General features: G+C 34.1%; 3 protein-coding genes across 3 annotated transcripts in view; all 3 read right to left on the reverse strand.

Moving 5' to 3' along the window:
* LOC125843977 (uncharacterized) overlaps positions 1 to 19,019 on the reverse strand; it is a 621,631-nt gene that overhangs the window by 340,305 nt on the left and 262,307 nt on the right. The gene's annotated exons all lie outside the window — the stretch shown is intronic.
* Positions 7,315 to 9,489, reverse strand: LOC125843971 (uncharacterized). Its single transcript, XM_049523177.1, has 3 exons — positions 8,659 to 9,489; positions 7,923 to 8,462; positions 7,315 to 7,467 (listed from the first exon to the last, which is right to left on the reverse strand). The coding sequence occupies exons 1-3, from the start codon at positions 9,478 to 9,480 to the stop codon at positions 7,369 to 7,371; spliced, it is 1,461 nt and encodes a 486-aa protein (XP_049379134.1). The 5' UTR covers positions 9,481 to 9,489; the 3' UTR covers positions 7,315 to 7,368.
* Positions 14,900 to 17,456, reverse strand: LOC125843974 (uncharacterized). Its single transcript, XM_049523181.1, has 4 exons — positions 17,362 to 17,456; positions 16,064 to 16,805; positions 15,283 to 15,825; positions 14,900 to 14,998 (listed from the first exon to the last, which is right to left on the reverse strand). Exons 1-4 carry the CDS (start codon positions 17,409 to 17,411, stop codon positions 14,900 to 14,902), a joined length of 1,434 nt encoding a protein of 477 aa, XP_049379138.1. The 5' UTR covers positions 17,412 to 17,456.

Below are 19,019 nucleotides of genomic sequence, written 5' to 3' on the forward strand. Positions count from 1 at the left end.
CTCGGCATTTCAGCTGAAGTGTTGTCAGTTGAGGCAAGCCCCATGTTCGCACGCCTAAGGCTGCATTCGCGGAAGCCTGGCGCATTCACATACAGGCATCACGTTCGTGGGAAGCAGTCTGGCCTGCATATTCATGCCAAGGCTGTCATGTTCCCAGGCAACAACTCACATGGCACGAGTTACACTATATTCACGAGGGCCAGTCAGCTGTCTAGCCTATTTAATCAGGCCAAGGTCGTGACCAACCTTAGGCTTGATTAGTATTTTGGCGATTTCTCCCTCTCTTTAGCTCTGATTTTGGTTATTCAAAGTCCCACGCATCCGTAATTGTCGAGGGCACATGGTGGGTTGATTGAATTGTGTTGATGAACCTCCATTAGACGTGAATTTTGCTTTTAAGTTGCTACATCCTTTTTGCTTAAGCTTGAAATTGGGTTTTTCTTTCCTTGTTTTGGTTCTGTTGTTTTAGGCCTCATATTGTGTTTGATTTTGGAACACAAGTTTAAGGTATAGTTAGGACCTTTTGACAAAGTCAACTCTAGAAATTTTGGCACGGATCCCACGATTTCCATTTAACTCTAAAATTGGTCTATTTCCGTTTAATGTGATTTTGGTGTCTAAACGACTGTATTTACATTGTGATCCTATTTTTGATAGTGTGACAGCATTCAGAGGCCGTAAGTAAAGGAAAAGCTCTTGTTTGGTGATTTAGAGCGCGCGTAGTCAGCATATAGGTAGGCTACAACTCTTTTTTTATTTAGATTGAGCCTGAATGTGTGAATTCGTGATGATTAGTGTGAATTGGGGGTAGGTACCTAATTATTCTTACCTTCTCTTCTTAAATACCATGTTTTAGGGTTGATCAACACATTTTCGAGGGTAGTACCATATTAATTAGGGCTATATGTGTGTTATTGCATGCCATGCTATTTACTTGTGTTACTACGTGTGTTTTGAAGCATGTTTGGAGTTAGTCTAAGATATACTAGTGATGCCTTAGACCCATGAACTTTGTGACTTTGGTAAGTCTCTAATGTTGTTTCGGACGGGATAGGTCCTTGTTGACTGAATTAGTAAACTTGGCTCTGATAGCTTGAGTTTAGTTTACGTGTTTGCACAACTTTAAGCCTTTTACTTTTTCTCCCTATCTCTACGACTCCAACGGTGTAACATATCGCAAATTTAAAGAATTAGAAAGAGCCAAAATTAGAAATAGTGATTTTTGAAAATAATAAAAATCTGGAAAATTGGTCAAGTTAAGTTAAGTTTGAGTTTTTGGTCAACTTCAAACGACCATAACTCCTAGCTCAGGATAAGTTAGGTGTGTTTCCAGATATCATAGAAAAGATCTTGGAATGATCTTTCCAACCCAGCTGAGTTTACGCGATTCCGAGTTCGTATGAGTGAGTTATGCTTATTGGAAGTTGGGTTGTTCAATTAAGGAAAGTCCAATCCGGATTTTAGTAGGGCATTATGGTCTTTTCACCACCCAATTAATTTAATTCATTTTTAGCAATTAAATTGGGTTCTAAACTGAACCAATTCAGTTTAGACAATTGGAAATTTACGCTAGGGTTTTTGGAGAAAGAACGCAAGAGGAGAAAATAGGAGAAAGAGCAAAGTTCGTTGTTCTTAAAGGTTTAACTTGTGGATTTCGACAAGGGTTGATCCCTACAGAGGTATGTGAGTCTTTCATAGCGTTGGGTTTGTTCACCCCCACGCCAAACATGTTTATTTTAGCAAAGTTTGTTCTAGAAATTTGAAAGTTGATGCATCTTGAATGGTGTTCTTGAAATTGGCCTTCGTTCTTAAGTTAGGTTGAGATTGAGGAGTTCCTTGAGGTTAAAATGTTGTTTTCTTGATTTGTTTGAGTTAGATTCTTTTGTATACATACTGGGTATTTGAATCCAAAGGGAATTTAAGAAAAAGAACCGACTTTAGGCGAATTGGGGTTAGAAAATGAAGAAGGAACAATTCGGGCAGAAACTGGGTACCAGGTCTGCGTCGCGGACCCGTTCCTCAGAAGTGTAATTTTCCCTTCGCGTCGCGGTGAGGTCACGGACCTCTCTGCCTCAAAAGTTATTTCACGACCAAATATTTAAATGCGTCTTCGCTTCGCAGACCTGCTTTCAGACAGTGATTTCTTGATCATTTCTCATGTTTAGTTATCTAAAATCATTCCTAAACATCATGAGATCTTTCCTATCACAAATCACAATCCTTGAATCCATAATTCAATTCAAGGAAAGTTAAGAGTCAAGTTAAGAGAAGTTAAGAGTCAAGTTAAGAGAAGTTCATAAAGTTTTCCAAAAGTCTTTTACAAATGTTTTAACTTTGTTTTAAGACTTGAGTTTTGAGTTGAGTAAAGAGTAAAGTTTGAAGTTCATTTCTTCAAAAGAGTATATCGGGACTATGTATTCCCAAAGAGTAAATGTTTTCACATTTAAACAAGAAAGGAAACTGAGATTTCCAAAAGAGCCTTTGAGCTAGTTTTCAGTGAAGAGTAAGAGTAAAGTTTATTCTTTAAATATTATACGGGAACTAAGTATTCCCAAGAGTTAAAGATGTTTTCACATTTGAGCAAGAAAGGAAACTGAGATTTCCAAGAGAGCTTCTAAGCTAAGTTTTTGAGTAATTATCTCCAACCAAAAAAAGAGTTTTGTTTTTACAAACATATGAGCTAAGTATATTTTGGGAGTAGTATTGAGCACCAATATGGGGACGAGCTTAAGTTGAGATAACTCACGTCTCCATAAACCATGTAGCCATCATAGGTAGTAAATGATCATACTTTTTAGATGACTCCTTAAGATGCTTTTAGCATAGACTAGTGGATCCACTTAGTTAAGTGTTCTATATGACGGCAAAGTATACGACAGTTCTGGCAGCATGGGTAAGACATTGTATTACCACTTAGGCTCAGAGTGGTGGTTGTCGGTTAGAGAAACTCCCACAAAAACTATATTACTTTATTATATGAGTAAAGTTGAGTTTGTTATTGCATTTTCTTTAACGAACTAAGTTATTTTCTACTGTTTTAAAGGCTTTCTATATATTGCATGTGTTTTATTGTTTTATATTGAGTTAAGTTATTCAGGAGTTGAGTAAAACCAAGGTAAGTGTTTCTTTCAGATTCTTTTCAAGCTTAAGTTATGTTTAGCATTCCAACTCACATACTCGTACATTCAATGTACTGATGTCAGTTGGTCTGCATCTTATTATGATGTAGACGCAAGTAACCAGGATCAACATCCAGCGCCTCGTTGATCCAGTTGAGCACTCAGAGTCAGTTGGTGAGCCTCTTAGCTTTCCAGAGGATCCTTTTTATTGCTTTCAGTATTTTAGTTTATTAGGATGTCGTGGGTCTTGTCCCGACGTCCATCTCAGTTGTTTATAGGCTTCATAGACAAAGTTAGTGATGTTAGTTCATGAGTCCTTACTTTTCCTTTTCAGTTAAGTTGAGACTTGAGATGCCACTTTGGCAGTGAATGTTATTATAATACATTCTAAGTTATATTTTGAGCAATTCAGTTTACTTGTTTTAAAAGTATTTATCTTGAGTAAAGTCTTCTGCTGAGTAAGTAAGTCAAGCTAAGGGTTCGCTTGGGGCCAACAATAGTTCTCAAGTGCCAGCCACGTCCAGGGTTTAGGCTCAGGGAGTGATAGATGGGCTGCCGAAGAGCACGCTTCTTATGATGATTTGATATTGGGTTGTTCTAGGCTTGGAGGCTCGTGTGAATGCTTGTGGGTGGACGTCGTTATATGATGATTTAGTCTCGATATTGGAATCTTCTTCAGAGTCGACTAATTCTTTTTTCACTCTTGCTAGCTAAGGTGGGAGTCGATTGGACATTATGAATATTTCCAATTCGAGGTTGATGATTGTAGTTTGAGGCTTTTATCTCCATTTTGAGGTTGATGTTTATAGTTCGAGGTTGTATTCCCGATTTAAGGCTAATACTTAATGGTTCGAGGTTGTCACCTCTAATAGAGGTATAACTTGGGATTCGAGGCCCGGTGTACACCTGTTGGATCTTGTTCGAAGGCACTTCTCTCCCTCTTATAGAATTAGCTATTCTATGTACCGTCGGGATTATAAGGGTCCGTTCGGGTTTTATATAAATTTGCACATGAGTGTACCTTCTGCGATTATGAGGGACCAGTTAGGTTTAGTTTAGGTGTACTTAGATTTACTTTCGGTATGTTCATGTGTTGTCTTTTCATAACCGTTTAACCTTTGTTTTTGTCTAGATTCTATGTTTTCTGATTGTATTTACCTTTCTTGCTCAGTCGGCCTATGATGCCTACTGAGCACCTTTAGTTTAGTACTTATGCTACACTTTGCATTATTTTTATAATATAGGTCCTAGCACTAGCTACGAGTGGTGATCAATCACGCCATTTTTTGTAGCTTGTGGATACTAGAGACGAGGGTGATCACTTGGCATCGTGGATCAGCATGTCTCTTTCTATATATATGTTAACTAGTTTTTTACCTTTGACACGGCTTGTTCTGGTCCAATTTTGAGACTTGTACATGCTCATATTAGACAGTTATGTACTCGTGACTTCTAAGTTTTGGAGGGTTTCCCATTGTATATAGATTTTGGTTTTCTTGTGTTTCTGCCTTTTCTTATTATTACTATTATTTTATGTTTACTTTTACCCTAGCACTCATTACTTGTTATTCTCGGTTATGGGTTGGCTTACTTACTGGTGAATTATAGTAGGTGCTATTATAGCAGGATTAGTCGTGAGTTTATGCAAAAAATTCCCCCTAAGCCGCTCATAATTTTGCAATTACATCTTGGGAAGAAAGAGGGGTGACTTAAGATGAATTCTAACCTATTTCCATAAATTTCATTGATAAAGGTAAGTTAATTGCTTTCCTACTTTGGTATTGTGATTCTTAGGCCATAGAATCATTGTTGGGTGACCTTAGGGAGAGTTTGATTTAAATTAATGGTGAAAAGAACCTAGTTTGGTGGGATGATCATGGGAGTGGCCTGAGGTTTAGGATTTGGCTATAATTAAGATATTATTAGGCCATTATTTATTGATTGTTGTGTTTTTTCATTGTTTTTAACCACGAACAAGTTAAGGCCTCACAAAATGGGAAGGCTTAAGTTCAATAGAGCTTCCAAAGCTTGATTTGGGGTACGTGATAGTTATTTGTTTTTGCCGTTTATGTTATATATGTTTGCCAACTGCTTTATTAGTACTGCATGCATGATATATTATTAGTAGAAAAAGAAGGAACGTTATTTGAAATGAAAGATGTTGTCAATTGTATGCAATAAATGTGTTAACTTGGATATATATATGTGTGTGATTGCTGTTCATTGTTAATGTGACTGTGTTTTGTGTTTGATGATGAGATCGGGTACCATGCGGTATATAATATTATTGGAATGGATATCACACTGATATACTAACAATGAGAACGAGTACCACGTCGGTGCACTAACAGTTGTATGTGTGGGTTCCATGAGAGAATCAGATTGTTTTGTTGTATTGTGATAGTTCTGTTTATTGTGCATATCAGCTCATGGTAAGGACCGGAAGTCCGGGCTATGTTGTACTTGAGTTTATGATTGAATATTATTTGTTTTACTAAGTTATGGTTGTTTGTTCATATCTCAGATAACTGGAACTAGCCGACTATCCTACCAGTACATGGTGGTTGTGTATTAATACTACACTTGTTTTTTCTTAGTTTAGTACTTAAGCGACTGTTTTGCGGCCTTAACTATGTTAACTTTATTATCTAAATCCAAGGGTGAGACACTTCTTCCGGGCTGCAATAGATTCCTCTTTATTTCCTTAGGCCATTCATTTGGACTCAAACATTTTAGTACTGCGACTTTCAGTTTCTAGGGGGTTACTTCCGCATTGTTGGACGATTATGGTTTCTTTACTACAAACTTGGTTTAATTATTGAAAACTATTTACTTGAAAATCTTTGAAACTGCTTACTTTGATTTTAGACTTTGTGTGAGTAGTTGGTTGGTTCTCCCACCGGGATTAATGTGGGCGTCACTCACGGTGGGTCAGGATCGTGAAAATTGCCCTCTACCATTAAAAATTAATGTCATATTTAATGTAATCAATTGTAATTTATAAATAATCTTTTATTTAAAAGTTTACAACGCAAGTCTTTTCACAACTAACTTTAACACTTAGAGCATGTTTGGATTGACTAAAAAGTTGGCAAAACCTGTTTTTAAGCTCTTTTTAGTTTTTGGAAGTGTTTGACAAATTTAAAAATAGCTTAAAATAAGTTTAAAATGACTTTAAAAAAAGTTAAAAACCAAAAGTAGCACTCCCATACTTTTTAATTTTTTACTTAAATGCCATTCAAGTTTGATCAAGTATATTACTTCTCTACCCCTAAATTTTTTGTTTAGATAATTTCAGATTTACCTTTATGAAATAAAACCCTAACAATCAATTCACTTTCCCTCTCCATTTTTTTCTTTGAGCTGCTGCGCCACACTGTTCTCTCTAGCTGGGCAGGGTATGGTATGGTACGGTATTTTAAAACATGTGCACCGTAATTTCACTATTTGTTTTTTAAAACTACCATTGTCCTATCAATTTAATTTGGTATGATTTAGTATTTTGAAGTTCGATTTTGTTATTTTGCAGTATGTTAATCACTAACTATAGTTTGTTCAACTTCGACTAATATATACTCGTATAATAGAGAATTATGACTTCGTCAATCAAAAAGAAGGTCTCAACTATATTATACTAACACATTACACATGTAGAAATATTTATTCAAAATAAAGTACAAAAAACTCCTTTTGATAATCAATTACATTTCAAATGTCAATTAAATAGTGTAGTCAAAGTTTCACCTTCTATATATTTAGTATATACTAATACTAGGTTACCGAATACCCAAAAAAATTAAAATGTATACCATACCAAATATCATACTACCAAAATCACGATATCAAAAATTTTGATATGGTATAGTAATTCGGTATATACCATACCATGCCCAGCCTTAGTTCTATCCAACATTTCTTCCTTGGTTCTCTTCTGTTTTCACAAAAATTTCACGAGGTTATCGGGCATTGGCATTTATTCTTTTTTTTTCCCTTCCTCGGTTTTCATTCTCTTCATTTTTTTTTATTTTTTTTCTTAAATCTTTTATATGATCTATTCAAATTATATATTTTTAAAATTTAAAATGAAATGTGCATACGCAATTAACTTAGATATCTTTATTGTTAAGTTATCTATATATTTTTTTCCTTTAAGAGAAAAATAAATCTGCTAAATATAAGAGACAAAGGATGGTCATTCTTTCAATGATAATTAAACAAAATCAATAAAAATTTGTATACATCAACTTGATCAAGCTATTATCTCATCTAGCTTACACTCTCTGTACCTAACAGCAGCCTTAAATGATCCAGCCTTATGAATTACATCACAACATTCACATCTATTGATCTGGAAAAAAAAAAGAAAAAAAAAAATAAAAACATATCACCTTGAACATTTTTTTTTGTAATTTTCATACAACAAGTAGATGTTGTTACAAATGAAACATAACCAAACAATAAACACAACAGCCACGGGACCCTACACTTATTGAATTCTATTTATTCTTTGATTGCATAGGTTCAAGAGAATTATTTTCTAAGTTCATTTTTTACATGATTGCAATCATGTATGTTTAAATATAATCGAATTTAACTTATATTACATTGTCAATATTAAGAGTTTTATACTTTCAGCGTAGCTTAACTTGCTCACCTATTATAGAAGGTAACTTGCCTTTCTCTCAAAGTTAGTAAATCCCATTTTCTATTTATGATTCTATTGAAGAAAATTTATATAGTCAATGTACAAAAATTAAACTCATATAAAGTTCATAAGAAATTTAAGTAAAATAGAAATATTACCTGGAGACGTTTTGTTGCTGGTGAGTAGACATGAATTTCATTAACATACTCTGCAGGATAACTTCCAGGATACAAACAAACTCCTATCCCTCGAGGCCATGCTCTGATATATTTTGTAAGAATTTTGTTTTGTGGAGTTTTCTCAATAGACTGGAAGAAATACATATGAGGGGTTTCACAAGGATCCCAAGAAAAATTTCTAGTATCAAAAATATAATGTGGTGGAAGTGTAATGTTACCCCATGGTTTGAATGTTTCAATAGGATTTTGTATCAAACTTCTAGGCATAATATTCTCATAAATATGAGCTGAATATCCCCATGAAATTGAAAATGTCCAATTGTTGGATCTTTTGTAGCAAATAGTTTGTTGTAACATTCGCGATTGATCATATTTTGCAGCATTTAGGAGATGAAATCCCGATTGTGCACGATCCATAGAGGGGAAAATAGGGTCAACCGTGTCAAAATGGTGAAGGGATATTAATAAAGATTTTGGATGGGATGATAGAAATCCTGATAGATCACCTCGTAGATCAATCTGTACTAAAGAAGAAATTAATTAATTAATAAAGGGAAATCTCTAGATCGAAGATTTATAAAATTGAGAAAAGTATAGATCTACTTTTATCTATTGATGTGACAACAATTCATTTTGTTATATTTTATTTGACTTTAGAGGATCAAGAGGAAAGAGAAAAACAATTGTTCAATAAAGTTTGAGATCAAATTTATACCTGATGACTGCCCATAAGAGGAGAAAGATTGACTCCAATATCAGCTGTGCAACTCATTGTAGTTCTATCAGCAGATCTAAAGAAAGCATATCTCTTTAAACAAGAAATCACATTATTTGCAAATGCTCTAGCCAAAGGATAACTCAATATAATTCCAGCTCCACCAAATGCTTGATGAAATGAGAAAAAATAATTAGCCATAATAAATTCTGAGTGTCCTCCAAAATAATAATATTTCGTATGATCATATTGTGCAAGAATATCAACCATATTATCCACAAAAAATATTGAATCATCGTCCCCCATAACTACCCATCGTACCCCTTCATGTGCCTCTCTAACCACCTCCATAATTCCATGTACCATTCTTAAAACTCTTGGATCAACATGACTTGTTTCATTCACGAGTCTTGGTACATCATCGGATACTCGATAAGGAGGTGAATTTAAGGACCATGGTAGAAGATCTTCACCTTGAGGAGGTACATCTAGTAAAAGATGTCCTATTGTAACATTTGGTCTCCACCATGATTCAATGTATGGTTTTCTATGATGCCATGCTTCTTCTGACCCTAAAAGTCCAAAAACAAGGTGACTAATGTTAGTAGGCACACTAATACTGATTTGTACAACATGATTTGATGATGATGATGTATTTGATTGAGAATTATTTGGAAAAGATGTTATGAATTTTGAGGAAGAGAAAAGATGATAAGATGGACATTCATTGAGAAAGATAATTGTAGCCACATATAAGGTTAAACCACAAATTAATACTGTTTTGCAAATGCTAATCACAAGTGATGTTTCAAATGTAGGCATGTTATAGAGAGATTGAATGAAAGAGAACTACATAATGAAGTTAAATCAATGATCATTTGATTTTTATACTCCAATATGAGCTATTTTTTTGTATTCTATTTTCAAGGTTTTAGTATTTGCTATAGTATTTAATATAATCTTCAACATCAAATCCAACTTTTTCATTTTTTTCTATTATATAGTCTAATAGACCTAACAAAAAGAATGAAGATCCTACTTCTTTGTGAACTACATTGTGACTTTGAGATCTCTACATAGGTACTAATTGTTTTACTACACTCCTTTACGGTACTTCTTTATCTACATTTTGACGGTTTCGTTATAATAAAATTAAAAGTTGAATTACTAAAATACCCTTTTAAAGTTGAGCGATTGTAATACCCTTCAATTATACATATATTACCTCCTTCACAAAACGGTACATTAACTTTCTCTTTATTTATTTTTTTGCTATAGGAAATCTGAAGAATTTCAGGTGTTACTTAATTAATAATTAATGTACTAAGTTCAATTAACTAAAAATTTAATGCAAGAATCATATTCATATACTAAATGTCTTTACATTTGGAGAAACTTTTCCCCCTCATTCACTTTCTTTCATTTAATTTTCTCTAAATTAAATATTTACATAAAATTTTATTACTCACCTTTTTTTTTGACAAACAATGATTCTCATTCAACCAAAATTAATGTTCATTACAAAAAAAATAGTTGCTGATAACGAGCTACTATTCCTATATCAATGACTATAACTTTCTATACACATAGAGACACACAACTTACTTGCAAAATAAGCATAAGAATACATTAGAACCTAACTCATGGATATTCTACCAATTGCACTTTTCTTAAAGTATGTAAGGGTATAGAAACCTCTAAAAAGTACACTTATTAAGGGTGTGTTTGGTCATGTTCGATTGACTTAAATGTTTTGAAAAATATTTTTCAAATGTAATTATTTTCCTCTAATTTAAGGAAAATGACTCCTTACATAAAGTAAGGAAAATATTTTTCAAATCTTTTCTCAAACCTCCACCACCCCGAATCGGGTCCCCACCTAGGACCCGACTTTCGACCCTGACATGAGATCCAACTGGGGACTCGGAACCTGATTCTCAAATATGACCAAGACCCCGACCCGAGACCCAAAACCAAACAACCGACTATGACCTCATTAATTGGAATCAACTTCCGACCACAATTGTGACCCAACTCTCTGCCCCGATCGAAGACATGACTCTTGACCCTAACTCTTTAATTGACCTTTACCCCGACTCTCGAATCCAAACCCTCAACATGACCCCAACTCGTGACTCAAGAATCAGTTCCCAACTATGCCCTGATGGGGACATGACTTCTAGCCTCAAATATGACCCGACTCTCTGTCCCGACCCGAGACCCAACTCCCAACCTCGACTCGAGACTCGAATCCCCAACCCGACCCAATTATTGGCTTGACTCAAGACCCAACACTCAACCCTAACTTTCAACCCCAACTCGGGATTTAACTCCTGATGTTCTACCATAACTTTTAACCTTGAACCCAACCCGACCCAAACCTAGGACCCCAACTCAAGATTCAAAACCTAAATCGTGACAGTGACCTAAGACCCGACTCCTGAATAGGAACTTAATTACTATACCGACTCGAGACCAAATTCCTAACCCTAATTCGATACCTAAATCCTGACATCGACTCAATTCTAAATTCTGACACTCACTCAAGACTCGACTTCAACTTGAGATCCAACTCGAGACCAAATCTCAACCTTGACTACCGACTCCGTCTCAGGATCCAAATCTCGACATTGACCTCGACTTGGGACCCAACTGGTGACCTTGACCTAGGGTTTGACAATTGATCTTGACCCAAAACCCAGCTCCTTATATGGGACCTCATTATAGACTTGCAACCCCAACTCTTGATCTCGACCATAACCCTGACCCGTAACTCTTGATCTTGATCATCACTCGGGATCCGACACCAACCAAGATCCAAATTTAATCCCTGACTTGGTACCACACTTACTCTCTATAAAAAAATATTTTCCTTCATAGCAAACAACCTTTAAAAAGAGAAACAAAAAAATGAAGAGAAAATGTTTCACACCCGAGCCTACACCCTGGACGTGGCAGGAACTCGAGAATCATTATTGGTCTCCAAGCAAACCCTTGGCATGGCTGACTACTTAGAGAAAGACTTACTCAAGCGATGATAGGCTTAAAACAAAATTTAGAATATTTAAACTCAAAGTAAATACTCAATTCAAACTGTCTGTAAATTACTCAACGACATAAGTATAATAGTTTACAAAAACATCTCAAGGGAAAAGTAAATATTGAGAGAATAACTCTATCTATCTATGAAACCTGTGTTACTCAATATGGATGTCGGGACAAGACCCACGACATCTCAAGAAAACTGACTGGAAAATAAATGTGAACTCCACCCGAATATAATGAGGCTCACCCAAGCTATTTGAAGTATAAAGTGATCTCAACGAAGCACATGTTGATGATCTTGAACACCTGTATTTGCATCATAAAAAGATACAGGGCGAATGACATCAGTACATTGAATGTACAAGTATGTAATATAGCCGAAGTGAAATAACTGAATGACAGGACTGCAATAGATAAAATATACTCAAGTTGAATGTAAGGAAATAAATGAGTTAAATCATTTAAAGTTTTACAAAATACTTACTCATCTCTGAACTCAATATAATAAGTGTTATATGAAAATACGTTTTAGCTCTATTGGGAGATTCGTTAACCGACAATCATCACTATGAGTTACATGATGATACAACGTCTTGTCCATGCTGCTGGAATTATTCTATATCGTGCTGGGATGTAGAACCTATCAACTAAGTGGATCCACTAAGCAATAAGGATTCATCTAAAAAGTATGATGTTGTACCCATGTTGGCAAGACATGGTTTATGAGCATTTTTTAATTTTCTGAACTCATCCACATATCGGTGCTCAATACTAATCTCAATAATAAATATACTCATGCTCAAATGTATAAAACATACTCTTTCTCTTATTTGAGATAATTGATCAAACTATCCTTTTAAAAGAGGTAACTGCTCTAAAATATCTCTGAACTCATAAACTCATTTAGAAATCAAAGTTTCTCTTTTCTCAATGTAACAAAATAATGCATTTGAGACTACTCGGTTCCCTTAAACCTTACTAAAAAATTCTCTTAAAACTTTACTCGAACTCTGCTTTACTTTCTCAGAAAAAAAGTTTAAAACAAATGTTTATTGTGATCTGATCATTGATGACTCGGGAAGTCATAATGCATAAACATTGATAGCATATCTAGATGTCATACTGCTTACGCATTAATAAAATACTCGATTGTCGTACTAATCATGAATCATGGTTCTCTTCTCAATGTAAAAATATTGCTTTTGGAACCATTTGTGTTCCCTTAAACTCTTCTCAAAAGATACTTTAAAATACTCTTGCTCAAATCTTGGTTAAAACTCTTTCTCAAAACTCATCTTTGTTTTCTTAGGAAATCAGTTTTAAGACAAAAATGCTTGTTTTAAAAGATTCTCAAAAATTATGACTCACAATAGGGTTCATGCTGAAATATTGACATGGAACGAATCAACTCAAATATCTCAATGTATAATAATACGTATAACAACTTGTGACCAAGGATTTAGAAGTCAGAATCAATAACATAACTCATATGAAGAATACTCAAATCTAAGGATAGAACCCTAGATTACTCTTTTATTGATTTGAAATTAGATGTAGGGCGTGCGAACAAACTAATTCAACACTATGATAGCCTTACATACCTGGGAGAACGAAGTTCTTTGGCAAAATCGACGAAACTCGAAGAACGCTTGAACCCTAGCTTTTCTCCACTTGGAATCTTGGTCTAATGACTTAAAGTGTTAATGAACGTAAAAGAACTGATTAACACTTTCTAAGCCCTTAATTAGATGTAAAACGTTGTGGTTTAGGCTTAGAATAGGAATTAAAACGACGTAGTTTAAGTACCAAATGCATATGAGAAAGACCAAAATGACCCCAGCTTAAAAACTATCGAGGTGCATTAAAAGGGAGGTTTCATAGACCTTTTAAGGCTCCATGGTCCGTGAAACACTTCACGAGCCGTATAGGTGTTTGTGAACCTTTGTCTATCTGACAGGGCCTTATTAAAACGGGCATAACTTTTTAGTCCAAACTTTAAATGAGGCAAACTTGATGGTGTTGGAAAGAGGATTCAAAGACCTTTAATTCGATAGGTCATGGACCACCTAATTTATTATGTGCTGAGAGATATGATTGTTTGAAGTTGACCCAAAACATAAAAGTTGATGGGTGACTTGTACAGACCCCTGGACTGTACATTCCACCACGGGCCGTCTACGGTCCCTTCCAGGTGACCCCCACCTTGGCAGCCCTGGACAGTTGGCCACCTTGCTCTAAACGGGTTATGGACCTCTAAATGGATCGTTTAGGGTTCCATAAAGGGTCCATGGTACATTTTGGGTTCGTGGACGTGCTTGTTAGTCCTCTTTAGACTTTCTCAAAGTTCAAGGTGTTACACGAACGATTCAAATTTTAAGAGTGCAGTTGCGAGATGTTATAAAATGATTCGAGTTCTTAGCTTAAAAATTTTCGGGTTGTTACAAAATGCCTATATTTGGGAGTATTTATTTCTTTACATAATAAGAAATAATAGATAATATGAATATCCATATTATCCGTTGGTTTACTTTGTTTCTTTACATATCAGATATGGTCGGGTCAGATAATTTATCTATTTTCACTGAGTCATATTTAACCCACTCATATCTGACTTGACCCACAGATTTGCCTACCCTATAGGTGTCTCTCTGTATATTTTGCTAGAAGATCCACCTGAACCTTAACTCTAGCACAATTAGGCCGAGTTTTGTTTATTGTGGTTGAATCCAAGTGTAGAGGCTTCCCTACCGCAAAAGTAAGAATAAATAGGAATTATTTCACAAAATAGGTAGCCAGTAAATTGGGAAAGGATATCCAAATCATTTCTAAGTTGTTTCCTTATCTACTTTGAATTTCGCATCATAAATCAATGGTCTCATCTGATAAACGAAACCATCATTGGCTTTGATAAAAATAAGCATTGTTTGATAGCATATTAATTAATCCTCCGGTAAGGGGAACTTCTTTCACTTGGTTCTGGATAAAGGAATTCAAAATTTTCTTATTTATTGTAGCTAATTTTTATTTCAATCTATCTTTCAATAACTTTGAAAATTCAACTTAAAATAATGGAATTAATGTTATCAACATAAATACAAAATGATGGTATGCATCTAACAGTCAAAATTGATGGACCCTAAAAGAATAGTCATAACTATCTAAACCCAAAAAAAGAAAAAAAAATTACAATATTCCACTAAGCAATTATTTCATCCACACGACATTCCCTGAGTTTAATCTTTGCCTTGATGGTGCCCTTTTTGTGTATCACGTCACAACATTCACATCTATCCATCTGAAAGTAAAAAAGGAAAAAAGAAAAAACAATAGTAATTTAGTAATTTGTTATATATGAGACTTGTTATAGATATAAAATAGTAATATATATATGTGTGTGTGTGTGTGTGTTTTTTGCAAACAAATTTGAAACATCTTATATAGTCCTTTTTCTTAACAATTCTTTTTTGTGTTCCTTAATTTTTAAAAGTGCTATTTTGATCACCCTTTCTTCCTAAAGTAACTTATTCTATGATTTAGGAGATATTACAAATAAAATAAAGGAGAAAATTTAGACCTTACCTCTATTCGTTTCCTTCTTGGAGAGTAGACTTCAATCTTGGAGATATAATCAGCAGAATGGTTACCACTATATGAACAAGACAACAATTCTCGAGGTGATGATCGCGAATATGTAGTAAGGATTTCATATCTCTTCGTTTTTTCTACATTTTTCATGAAGAAAACATGAGGAGCTTCACAAGAATCATTTGTACGCCACCTTGTATTTAACATGTAATATGGAGGGTCTTTAGGTGTAACTCCCCAAGGTTGAAAGGTTTCAATTGGTAATTGTAAATGGCTTCTAGGCAAAATGTTCTCATAAATATGAACTGAGTAACCCCATGAAATAGAAAATGACCAATTGCTAGGCCTGTTGTAGCAAATAACTTGTTGTAACATGCGCGATTGATCTAGATTTGCTGCCTTCATAAGGTGGCGGACAGATTGTCGTCTCTCTATTGAAGGGAAGATAGATTCTGTAGCATCTAGATGGTGAAGTGACATCAATGGAGCTTTTGGATGAGACGATAATAAACCAGATATATCACCGCGCAAATCTATCTACAAGTAGAGACAAATGCAAAGATTAAGAGTTAGTAAATTCAGAGCGAATGATAGCTTATGGTATAAAATAAAATCACAAGCACACGTGTTCAAATAAAAATTAGTGACACCAACTAAGGCTATTGAACAATTTGAACATAAATATATTTTAGCTTTTGTGGTTACTTATTAATTTTGCCATCAATATTTTACAATTATACAAACTTTAGAGTTTAAGAAAAAAATGAAAACATACCTGATGACTACCTTTAAGAGGAGTAAGAATGACTCCAACGTCAGATATGCAAACCATAGTTATTTGATCAGCGGATCTTAAGAAAGGGTATCTCCTCAAGCAACTTTCTATATACTTAGACATAGCTTTTGCCAAAGGGTAACTCAAAATAAATCCAGCTCCACCAAATGCTTGATTAAATGAGTACCAATGATTTGACATTATAAACTCTGATTGACCCCCCAAATAGTAATACTTTGTGTGATCATATCTCGCAAGAACATCAACCATATTATCAACAAAAAATATCGAATCATCATCTCCCATAACCACCCATCTCACTCCTTCATGGTCTTCCCTAAAGACCTCCATTATCCCATGCACCATTCGCGCCATAGTTGGTGCTACATGTTTAGTTTCTTCAATTAATTGAGTTATGTTATCAGATACCCTATAAGGTGGGGAAGATGAGGACCATGGCAAAAGATCATCGCCTCTTGGAGCCACATCAAGAAAGAGATAACCGCGTGTTTTATTAGGCCTCCACCATGATTCAATGTATTCTTTCCTAAAGTGCCATGCTTCTTCTGAGCCAAGAAGTCCAAAAAGAAGATGATTAAGGTTTGTTGGACTAGAATCATGACCAAATTGTGGGGTTGTAAATCTTGATGAATAATGTAAGAGCTCAAAAGATGAACAATTGGGATCTTTGAATAGGAAAATTGAAGCTAAGTAAAGAAAAACACATGAAACCAACACCACTCTGCAAAGACAAAAAACAAACAACTTGTCAAATGAAAATTCTAATTAGCTCTTCTTTGATTGTAATTGGAAGTATTTCTTGGTTTGTTTGAGCAAAAGGAAAGTTTTAGTATGTCCTTATTATGATCAATTACTTATATTTGTCTTTTAAATGACTTAATAGTTAGTATTAAAAAAAATCTATAAATTAAATTCATTCAAGAGAAATCTTTTCAAGTATTATTGTGTGTTTGGTCAAAGTTATGAATTTAAATATACACTCGCAATATAAAGATTTTTATATTCATATTTGTATTTCAACATCTTATATCAATTTAGTCATTATTTTAATCTAAATTACTAGCCAATATTATATAAGTAACCTGCTTGTATAAATATTTTTTATAACGCTAATGCATAAAACTTTAGACTCATAGCTAAAGTTGCATGAAAATCCAATCCTAAAGTTATGGGCTTATGGCTAATTTTCAATTACAACCTAGTGCACAAAGCATCATATATTCATGCAGGATTTCAGAAAGAGTCGCACTCTAAGGGGTGTGATATAGACACCCTACCCTAATGTATACATTAGTGGTTGTTTCCACAGCTCGAACCCGTAACACATAGATCATACGGAAACAACTTTACCGTTTCTTCATTGCTCCCCTTCTAGTTTCCAATAATAGTCTTTGTTAGAATTAAGCAAACAAAAGAAAATGATCATGATGAAACTTTAGAAATAAAGTGATAGAAAGAGAGGGAGTAACCAGACAGGGGAAGAAGTGATATAGTGGAGGCAAATAATTTCAATCCATTATTGTTCAAAGCCATGATCGATCATTCCATTTCTTTTCAACTTTAAATCAAGAAGAAATCAAACAAAGAAAGGAGAGGAAAAAAAATTCAATTTTGCTGATTTTGGAAGAAAAAGAAGGTACAAAAGTATTACCTTAGTCAAGAGTTTGTTATAAATTTCCCTAGTAATTGTGTGGTTAGCACTAGAGGCGGATCTAAAATGTTAAGACAATAGAACTTTTGGTCAATTAATTATTGGTCAAATATTAGTTCTTGTCATATAACTTTAAATTAATTAAAATAGTGTATTTTTTGTATGTTACCGTGCATGCGCGTAAATATGTTATATCAAGTTATTTTTTATAACTAGTTTTAAGGTACATGCTTTACGAGTGTATCTTATTTTATCGTAGAATATTAGAAGGCTATGAAGTGGGACATGAAATCGATCCAGAAAAAATTAATGTTTTGGATGTTATGAATTTGGCAATCGCAACTTGGACGACAAAATTTTCAGCAAAAGACAATAACAAACTATTTTCGACACTACAAAATATATTTGGAGGATGAAATCTCAAAGAATTTGAATGAACTCACCCACTTGTGAAAATGTCATTAATGAACTTGAGGTCATGATTAATGATCTCGGTTAGCGCAATAAAATGGACATCAATAACCTATTGAATTATCCAAATGAAAATGATATATATTCAGTGGTCCAGAGCTTAGAAGAAATTGTGGATACCATAAAAAAACAATGTTGACAATGAAATTGTAGATGATACAATACATTTAGAACCAGTTATGCGTAACGAAACACTTATCGTATCAAGAACTCTTCACAATATTATGGTGTAGTTCGAAAAGACAGCACCAAAACTTTTGGATCAATAAGAAAAGTTAGAGATGAACTTCAACTAGATTTAAAGCTTAACAAAAAAAAAAACTCAATAGAATCACATTTCACCATAACATCTTAGATATATTTGTACTTTTAAAAAATTATTAATTTATAATATTAATGGAACCATATATTTATATAGTGGTCTTCTGAAAATATATTATCTTATTATCTTATCGAAATAAGTTATTTTTCCATTGGCCCAAGTCGAGACCAGAAGAAAATATTATCTTAGAGAGATTATGAATGAGCAACTTTCACATATAACAAACATAAAAATCATATTTGTATGTTATAGCTATAGTTTGCATAATTGCGCTCCATAGCAAACATAAATATATATATTTTGCTATACATATACAAAGAAAGCAGTTGTATAATTCGTGATACATATACAAAAGAAAACAGTGTATAATCTGTTTCGGTATACATATACAAAAGATCAATTGTATGATATGTGTTTGTATAAAGCGAGAAAGAGAGAAAGATAAAAGAAAACTGGGCAGGGGAATATTGTATTTGTATAATCATAAGTAT

Source organism: Solanum stenotomum, chromosome 11 (genome assembly GCF_019186545.1).
Source record: "Solanum stenotomum isolate F172 chromosome 11, ASM1918654v1, whole genome shotgun sequence".
Lineage (NCBI taxonomy): Eukaryota > Viridiplantae > Streptophyta > Magnoliopsida > Solanales > Solanaceae > Solanum > Solanum stenotomum.

Coding starts and splice junctions, on each gene's coding strand:
- LOC125843971 (XM_049523177.1), bottom strand. CDS start 9,480: ATGCCTACATTTGAAACATCACTTGTGATTAGCATTTGCAAAACAGTA. Junction 8,463..8,658: donor CTCTTATGGGCAGTCATCAG/GTATAAATTTGA, acceptor TCTTTAGTACAG/ATTGATCTACGAGGTGATCT. Junction 7,468..7,922: donor CAGCAACAAAACGTCTCCAG/GTAATATTTCTA, acceptor TTTTTTTTCCAG/ATCAATAGATGTGAATGTTG.
- LOC125843974 (XM_049523181.1), bottom strand. CDS start 17,411: ATGTGTTACGGGTTCGAGCTGTGGAAACAACCACTAATGTATACATTA. Junction 15,826..16,063: donor CTCTTAAAGGTAGTCATCAG/GTATGTTTTCAT, acceptor CTCTACTTGTAG/ATAGATTTGCGCGGTGATAT. Junction 14,999..15,282: donor CAAGAAGGAAACGAATAGAG/GTAAGGTCTAAA, acceptor TTTTACTTTCAG/ATGGATAGATGTGAATGTTG.